The following is a 9,236-nucleotide window of genomic DNA, read 5'->3' on the forward strand; positions in this document are numbered from 1 at the left end:
CGATGATGTTGCAGATTGACTGAAACATGGAAGTGTTGAAATATCGGTTCTTTCTTGGAAACAATTTAAAACAAAATCATTTTAATATTAAATTTCTTTATTCAGTTTAAAAAGTGAAGTTGTGTCTTGAAGATCTGTTGGGGTCGTAGTTTGTTTTTTTTTCCATTTGTGTGTCCGTGTGGGTGTGTGTTTCTAGGAGTTAGGCTCTGTGTGGTTGTTATCTAGGACGCATTCATTGTTTTAGTGGATATTTAGTGCGTTGGACTAGAGGGTGGGAAGGCAGGTCATTTTTGGTGCGTTCGCTGGGAGGGGCTAGCCATGGAATTTGCAAGAGGCAGCTTGGGTCTGGGTGCAGCGAAGGAGAGAGAGAATTTGAGGTTTTCTGGTAGTCTGGGAACGACCTCGCCTTAGCAGCCACGCAAGGGCTTCTCACAGACGCCTTCTAGGGTTTCGGGCATCAGCAAGGAAAAAGGAAGAGAATTCATCTAGGGTTTACGGCATCATTGCAGAATAATGATGGAGAAACTGGAGATCAACGAAGATAGGGATACGGCAAACACACAGCAGATCTAACTACAGCTTGGGAGCACCATTCGACTTTGTTCCTTATCAGCAAACCTACAGCAGTCTCTTTTATGGAGAGAGGAATTCAGAGGTCCTTGCAGCATGCCAGAAGAGCATCTAGGCTCATTTGCAGAGCCACAAAGATTATCGGCAGAACTGTCAGAATCACTACCAGTGCATGGACGGCGAACAGCTGAAGACATTTTACTTGATGCTCAAGGCTGCCAGGAAATTTTCAAAGATCCCTTTGTCATTAAAGCCTTTCGAGAAGCAGAAAAGGCCCACCATGGTCAGTACCGAGTTACTGGTGATCTTTATCTTGTTCATTGTGTCGAGACTGCAATGATTTTAGCAGAAATAGGTGCAAGCAAAGTAGTAGTTGCAGCAGGGTTGCTTCACGACATAGTTGATGACTCTGCTGCTGATTACAAGGAGCTTCAGGAGATGTTTGGCAAGCAGGTTGCAGACCTAGTGGAAGGGGTGTCGAAATTGAGCGAGTTTAGCAAGTTGGCACGGGATAATGACACTGCAAGAAAAACTCTTGAGGCGGATCGACTGCATACAATGTTTCTAGCTATGGCAGATGTTCGGGTGGTTCTTATCAAGCTTGCTGACAGGCTGCATAACATGAGAACTTTGGTAGCACTGCCTGAACACAAGCAACTGCGAATAGCAAAGGAGACCCTCCAGGTTTTTGCTCCTCTAGCCAATAGGCTAGGAATATGGAGCTGGAAGGCAGAACTGGAAGATTTGTGCTTTAAGCATCTAAAACCTCAGGAACATCAGAAATTAGCAACAAAGCTAACAGGGGGGGGTCTAGGGAAACAACAATTATGGAATCCATCCAGAAATTGAAGAACACACTCCTTGAGGAAGGAGTTTTGTATCATGATTTGAGTGGAAGGAGTAAAAACCTCTATGGCATTTACACAAAGATGATAAGGAAGGGTGGGAGTTTTGATGAAGTTTATGATGTGCAAGGCTTGCGCTTGATTATGACAAATGAGAAGGATTGCTATACAGCTCTCAAAACCATTCACAGGCTGTGGCCACAGACTTCTGCAAGCATTAAGGACTACATCATGCAGCCCAAGGCCACAATGGGTATCAGTCTTTGCATACAGTAGTTCAGGGTGATGATGGATTTCCTTTAGAAGTTCAGATTAGAACCAAAGAGATGCATCAGCAAGCCGAGCTATGGAGTGTCTGGATATGGCGGCACAGGGTATGGAGCACAGCAGCAAACTACGGGCTATCAGAATTATGGACCTCAGTATCAGGCCCCTTCTCCTACACTTGGAGGATAATGATATATCAGATGAGGAAGGTGGTGATATCACTGAAGAACCGCATGCCGGGCACATGTTTTGACCCGGATGGGTAGTGGAAGTTATGGCTAGTTTTGCTGAGATGTTTCCCGCTGCAAGTTTTGTGCCTCCTAAATATAGACATCCAAATAATAGAGCTGGTCTAGGTTTCAGTTTTGTCCCAGATGAGATGCTGCTTGGCAGTCAGCCTTCAAGTTTTCAATATACAACTTTTGTGAAGCATGATACCCAAGTTGTGGCCAGCAGCCAGGAGAGGGAGGGTAGCTCTGGAAAGTCTCCAACAGTCCATGACAGAGTTGTTTTATGATCTTGAAGATGAATATCTTGCTGCATATTCCAGTAGTGTAAATGGGTTAGCTGTTAATGAGTTGATCAATCATGTAGTAGGTTGTTCTCAAGCTGATGATGTGGGCCATTTAGAGTGGAATGTAAAAGAGACTGTAAAAGAGTTTCATGCATTGCAAATAACAGCTCCAGGGGTTAATGATGAGATGCAGAGTGTGCAGGTTGCGAGTACATGGAAGGGAGAGACAGACACAGATGTCTCGGAGGATTCCCTAAGTATGCATGACCTGTTACCCCAAGTTTTTCATGGGTTGGTACAGGGCCAGTATAGTGATGATTTGGTGGAGGCTTGGGAAAATCAGCTTGCAAGAAAATGCAAACTCCAACAGTCCATGACGAGCTGCATCGCGAGGAATTGGAGCGGAAGCAAGCTCGCAAACAACAGGCTATTGACATCCTGCATGAGCAGTTGTCCATGGTGCAGAGGCTGCGGGAAGAAGAGAGGGCGACCGTCAAAGAGGACATGGTAAATATGAACAGAAGATGGTTGGAAGAGGAAGAAGACTTGAAGCGGAAACAGTGCAAGCAGAGGCTGCTGGATAGCCAGAAGGCCAAAGAGGTGCTGCTATACAATGAGCACAACAGGGCCAGGAGGGGCTAGCCACAAAGCTTGCAGGAGAGAAGATGGGACTTTTGCGGTGTTGCAGCGCCAATGTGTTGAAAGGAGGAATGGAAGGAGGTATGGCCAAAGATTCCAAAAATGTTCAGCTTCCTTCATTGCAATTTTCCGGCTCTGATGCAGGCAACAGGGGAGCTTGATGGCAGCGAACTGTGAAGAGGAAATACGGTGATGCATTACATGACTGGCTTCAAGGAAGTACCCTTGGAAAGACAGAAGCTCAGAAAGGCAGCCTCTCTTGTGAAATGTCATGAGGTACCATGCCTGGTAGTAGCCATGGCCAGAAAGCATCTTGCAGCTCAACAATGATGCCATTGAAGAGTGTCAGTACTATACTTGAAGAAGAAAAACTTGATAAAGGTTGCCCTCGACTGTTTGATTCTTCAGATTTGCATGTGTTTCCACAGGATCCATGCTTAATGGCAGAGAATGAACGTTTTAGGTACAGGGTTTTATGGATGATGCATCACTACCTAATTCTGCATGGTCTTGCAATGTTCAAACTGGTAACAGGAATGCTTTCTCCAAAAAGAGGGTTCATGTGGGAATGAGTTCACAAACATCCGTTGGAGTAGATCGAGTGGAGGGTAGTGCTACTCAGATTGAGGTAAAAATATTGAAGGAAGCACTCAAGTCCGAGAGAGTCACTCTTCATAAGCTTTACATGGAACTGGAAGAAGAGAGGTGTGCATCCACAACAGCTGCGAATGAAGCCATGGCTATGATCACACGGCTTCAGGAAGAAAAGACAGCAGTTTTGATGGAAGGCCGCCGGTATAGACGTGCAGCAGAAGAAGGAGAGACTCATAACCAGGAAGCCATTACTATTCTAAAAGAGGCACTTTTGAATAAGGAGGATGACTTGCTGGCTTTACAGGATCACATAGAGGCTTACAGGGAGATGTTTATGAGGATAGAATCTGGATAGGGAAGTGGTCAAAGTAGCTTTCTGGAAGAAGACAGAGAGAAAGAATAGGTACTATTTCTGGAAGGCCAGGAAACACCCTCCTCTTCATATAAGGGTTTGAAGCATATAGGATATCATTGGCAGAATCAAATCGTCAAAACTGGGACCAGCATGCTGGATACAGATGATGGGCATCAGCAGTTGGAGTGCCGGGATAAATTGCTGGGTTTAAAGTGCAGCAATCAGCCTGCATATGATGGTGTAAGGATGAACTTAGTAGGCTATTTTGATGATTTTCAAGGTGTCTATGATGGAAAGCATTATGAAGGGGCATCAGAAGAGGACTATGATATAGGAGAGAGGGCAGTTGTGGAGTCTACGCCAATGCAAGGGTTGAAGATCAAAGCTTTGGAGAAGTTTTCTTGGGCAGATGAACTTGAGGATCTGGAGGACCTAGCAGAAGCGAATATGTTTGAAGCCTTGGTTGAAGAAGAAGCGCTTGAAGAAGATGGGATGGACATGCATGCACAAGACCTTGAAGAGGATCAAGATGAAGATGGAACTGTGGAAGAAGAAGAAGTGCTGCCAGAAGAGCTTAAAGTGGAAGAGTTTCTTTCTTCTTTGGAGGATATGAAGACCAAGATGATGGATGCTGCTGGTGAGCTTATGCATGTAGATTTGCACGTGAATGAAACTAAGGGGGTGGGCAAGGACTTGCATGAAGAGTTGGAAGAAGAATCAGAAGCAGGGGAAGACATCATAGAGGCCTTTATGCAAGAGTGGTGCTCCGAGGAAGAGGTGGAGAAAGACAGTGAAGATGCTCATGATGAGGGTTTGGATGACCACCCTGAGATGAAAGATAACATGCAGGGGATGCAGGATTTGGAAGCAAACTTGAAGGTATATGATGCTACCTTGGATGAAGCTGAGAAGGGAGAGGTCTATTCTCCTTTAGAAGGAGATGTATTCTTATCTGTGGTTGAGCCACATGCACAACAGGCGGCAATGGCTCAATTTTTTGAAGAGGTTGCTGAGATCAAAAGCTTGATGGCACAGATCAGGAAGAATCTGCAGAAGCTACAGGGAGCTCATGAGGAGTCGAAGTCTGTTACAAGAGCAGCGGCTATGAAAGCCTTAAAGCAGCGCATGGAGGCTGATGTAGATGAAGTAAGCATTATGGCAAAGAACATCAAGGAAAAACTGGAGGCACTTGATAGTGCGAATCTGGCAAATAGAAAAAAATACAAGCATTGACCGCATTCGTATGTCAATGACAGCAACATTGAAGAAAAAGCTGAAGGAGCTAATGGCTGAATTTCAGACATTAAGGCAGAAGATCCAGGATGAGTATAGAGAGGTGGTTGAAAGGCGTGCTTTTACAGTCACTGGGAAGAAGCTTGATGAAGAGACCATAGACCGTTTGATAGAAACAGGGGATAGTGAGCAGATTTTTCATAAGGCTATCCAGGAGCAAAGACGTGGGCAGATACTAGATACATTGGCAGAGATCCAGGAGCGGCATGATGCTGTAAAAGACATTGAGAAAAAGCTTCTCGATTTACATCAGATTTTCTTGGATATGGCTGTGTTGGTGGAGGCACAAGGTGAGATGCTGGACAACATTGAAACATAGGTCACAAGTGCCGCGGAACACGTGCAGGCTGGAACGGCAGCTCTGCAGCGGGCCAAATTTACTTTCTTTCTTTAATAAGCATTAATTGAAACTCCTATGAAGAGGCAGGTCACACACACAACTATAATCTGTTCTAAACAGTGGGCAGCGTGTTTTAAAACCTTACGCCGGAGAATTTTTCCGCAGCAAGGCTGATGCATCGGCAGGTGGCTGGGCTTTGTTGAAGATGTGTGAGGGAGAGCTTATATGTTTGTATCTATTGTTGGGGATGGTGTTCGATGTTGGGAGTTGATGTTTTTTTTCTTTATGAAGTTTGTGGGTTTGTTGTGAGCAAGAGGTTGTTGTTGTATCTCCTTATCCTATGTGTTTGGAAGATGAAGTAGTGTAGAAGTAGGAGATGGAGTAGGAGTTTAGAGTTTGGGGATGTTTGGGAGAAGTTTGATGAAGTGTTGATGTTTTTTTGGGTTGACTAAGTTTTGAGAAGTGTGGAGTTGAGGAGTTTTTTTTGAAGAAGGAAGTGAGAAGTTAAGAAGGGAGTTTATTAAGTATGCTGAATAGTGGAGTTCTTCATCAATTTGTTGTTCGCGGGAGCTCACAAGCTAAGTGTGGGAGAAATGATAGTCTCCGATTTCGGCACCGAAAAGGCTAGAAGATGCAAGTTTTCGACAACAATTCATCATTTTTACCCATGTCCTTATGGCATCTAGGCCTATGTGTACCTTGTTGCTTTATATTTTGCATGGCATATTTATTGTAAATGCTTGGCTATTAGCGGGTCCGCAATTGTGAAGCCAAGGCATGAAAACTCTCTCTTGTTTTGAAAAGTCAAACCATATACCATGTGCACAAAAATGAAAGCTAAGCCTAAGGTTCAAAATAATGTATCACTTTTCAAGTTTTGAATAAAGAAAGGGAAAAAGAGAAGGTCGTGTGATCTTGGGGGTTGTGGGAAGTTGCAACCAACTACCTATATCTCTCCTTGCACGACTCTTTTCTATCTCTCTTGGTTTTGAGCACAACTCTTGCCTCTCTCTTGTCTCTTCCTTATTCTTGAATATTTCCTAGCTATGGAGGAAGAAGAAGAAGATGGTGAGGATGATTGTCTTGTCTATTTTCTGTTGTGTGCTCTACATTAGGTAGCTTTTCTTTGTGTGTGCAAGGCTATGGTTCCTTAGAGAGAGAGAGAGAGAGAGTGTGTCTGCCATTCTTGAGTGCATCTTGAGTGATTCTTGCAGCTTTCATGGCTATGGGCTGAGCCCAATGCATATACTTTGCATGCTTGAGTCTGGATTTGTTGCAGATTTGGTGAGAAGTTAAGAAGGGAGTTTATTAAGTATGCTGAATAGTGGAGTTCTTTATCAATTTGTTGTTCGCAGGAGCTCACAAGCTAAGTGTGGGAGAAATGATAGCCTCCGATTTCGGCACCGAAAAGGCTAGAAGATGCAAGTTTTCGACAACAATTCATCATTTTTACCCATGTCCTTATGGCATCTAGGCCTATGTGTACCTTGTTGCTTTGTTCTGTGCACGCATGTTCCCCATGATGGTTCCACTGTATCGACGTGTTTAGGTTCATGAGTGGAAAAATCAGGTAGGTATGCAGTGTTAAGCATGTAGAGAGATGTGATATCTTACCCGTCAGTTGTAGCAAACCTAGTTCTCGTGCATCTTGAAATTATGTCCAAGGTAGCAAGTATATGCATCCAAGTCTCAGAGTCTTTTGGCTCTTTGGAAGAGGTGCACATTCCTTGCTATCATTTTCTTCATCTATTGTTTTATGGCACGTTTGACACAAGTGGACTGCAGTGGATCTGGTAGTTGTTACTAAGTCCCCTGTGAAGGAGGGTCTACCACTCATGGGATGTACCTTCCACGTGTGTAGGTTGATCTTAACTGTCCGATCTTTCCTTCGAATCTAGATATGGTCGGTATCCCAATTGTGGATCATTTTAGTTTCCCTCATGAATGGTCACCTAAGGATGCAGTCACATGAAACTAGCTAATGTCCGAAGTTCATCACCACCACAAAGGTGTAGCGGAAGGTGGTTCCAAGGATATTTATTTTCAAATCCTTTAGTAGACCAATGGGTCGAGCCGTGGCTCCGTCAGCGAGTTTTACCACCAATAATGTTGTGTCATCCATGGTGGGTGCTCCCCATTTTTCCCAGCATTGTTTGGTAGCAATGCTCACTCTTGCCCTCCATGGTCACGGTGTTGAGAGGGACTATATGGATGAAGCCGTCTCTTACACTTAGCAGGTTAATGCTAGTGCATTGGGATTAGCTTCACAAGCTTTTCCTATTGTTCCTGGTCTCAACGTTGGACAATCCTTATACAAGTGGTCTATCACACCTAATGCATAAAGGGGTTAATGCAGAAGTGGCTATGGAGGTACTTTCCATCCCTTTCTTGATTGGACACTTAGCCACTCGATGAGTCCTATGCAATGGTAACATTGCATGGGTGGTCATCTAGCTATTGTATTCATGTCCTGGCTGCCCTGTGGGATTGAGACAACTAAGTATACTGGGAACATTTGGTTGCATTTCATCACTTAGTGGCTTAGAAACTGGGAGGGTGGTCTGGTTGGCTCCAGAGGTTCGTAGGTGGGACCTTTAGGAACTTCCCCTTGTTCCCTTCTTCAAAAATCTCAGTCAAGGTTAGCTGACGATATGTGTGACTCGTGATGGTGGTTGAGGTGGGAGAACTGGGGGTGATAATGGCATTTTGGGTATCCTAAGAATTCCTCTTTGGGTCACTTCTTGGCCTGGTTGAGGTACATTGTGAAGTGTAGGTGTTGGCAAAGCCAACGGGTTGCCTTGGGTTTGCAGGTATGGCTTAAGGTAGAGTGCGGGCCTGAGCAACCCTTTGCTGGTATCAGTTTGTGATTTTAAGATTTCCCCATCTTTGGCAATATGTGCAATAGAGGGTGGAATGAGGTCACAGATGTGGACACTCCATGCTGGTATGGTTAGCTCAACGAATTGAGCACCATACTAGCTCCCTCTTTGGATATAGATAGGGTTGGCCATCGGCCTTGACCAGTTCTCCAATGTTGGGTCATTTGGTGCATTAATGCAGTGGTGCTCGACCTATTGTCCAGAGGTGGACTCCTTGCTCTTTCCATAAAATCTGGTGCTGGTGGTCTTGAATGAGGCTTCTGATGTACCCTCATGGAGTTCTCAGGAACATGTTCCATTGACGTTTTCCTCAAAGTCCATAGAACTCTTGCAACATTTCTCGAAGGAGGTATGGGCCAAGGAATACAAGAAATTGTGTAGGGGTATGTCCTCTAAACCTTCCAGAAATCTCCCTATTAGCCTTTCATCAGAGAACTTGTCTCTAGCACAAGGAGTGGAGATATCTGACTCTGTTGAGCATGGAAAAAATGACACAAATGTGGCAAGGTTGCCATGGTGTACGCTTTAGAAAAAAAGGAGAGATGGTACGGGTGTGGTCAATATGGCACAGACGTACGCTTGTAGTAGTCAAGGCAAAAGAGATGGAATGGGTGTAGCAAGTGAAAGGTAATGGGTGTGCGCTTTTAGAAAGGAATGAATATGTGCTTCAAATGGTATGGGTATATGCTGTAAATGGTTTGGGCGTTCACTTCCAATTTTTAGAGGTTTTAATGCTACAGGTCTAAGTGCCACCTACAAATATTCATTGACAGTGCAGATGTACCCTTTGTTTAATGCAATTTATGCTTAATCAATGCAATTATTCCATTTTTAATGCCCACCACCAATTTAATTATTGAAGATCTCACAAGATATGCCCAAGAGAAATGCAATGGGCATGGCAAGTTTGCCACGGCTGTTTGCTCTGTGAATGGAATAG

At 44.3% G+C, this 9,236-nt stretch overlaps 1 protein-coding gene and 2 pseudogenes across 2 annotated transcripts; all 3 read left to right on the forward strand.

Annotated features, from left to right (window-relative positions):
- Positions 1-246: 246 nt before the first annotated feature.
- Positions 247-2,098, forward strand: LOC147628035 (putative GTP diphosphokinase RSH3, chloroplastic; annotated as a pseudogene).
- Positions 2,099-2,473: 375 nt separating this feature from the next.
- Positions 2,474-3,927, forward strand: LOC147628036 (myosin-binding protein 7-like). The gene is made up of 2 exons (XM_086814295.1): positions 2,474-2,823; positions 3,299-3,927. The coding sequence occupies exons 1-2, from the start codon at positions 2,551-2,553 to the stop codon at positions 3,782-3,784; spliced, it is 759 nt and encodes a 252-aa protein (XP_086670421.1). The 5' UTR covers positions 2,474-2,550; the 3' UTR covers positions 3,785-3,927.
- LOC147628037 (uncharacterized) lies at positions 3,799-6,415 on the forward strand (annotated as a pseudogene). Its single transcript, XR_015268367.1, has one exon. The product of XR_015268367.1 is annotated as an uncharacterized LOC147628037 (transcript).
- The last annotated feature ends 2,821 nt before the right edge of the window (positions 6,416-9,236 follow it).

The sequence above is a fragment of the Cibotium barometz genome, chromosome 20, assembly GCF_041138505.1.
Source record: "Cibotium barometz isolate CiBa-2024 chromosome 20, ASM4113850v1, whole genome shotgun sequence".
NCBI classification, from domain to species: domain Eukaryota; kingdom Viridiplantae; phylum Streptophyta; class Polypodiopsida; order Cyatheales; family Cibotiaceae; genus Cibotium; species Cibotium barometz.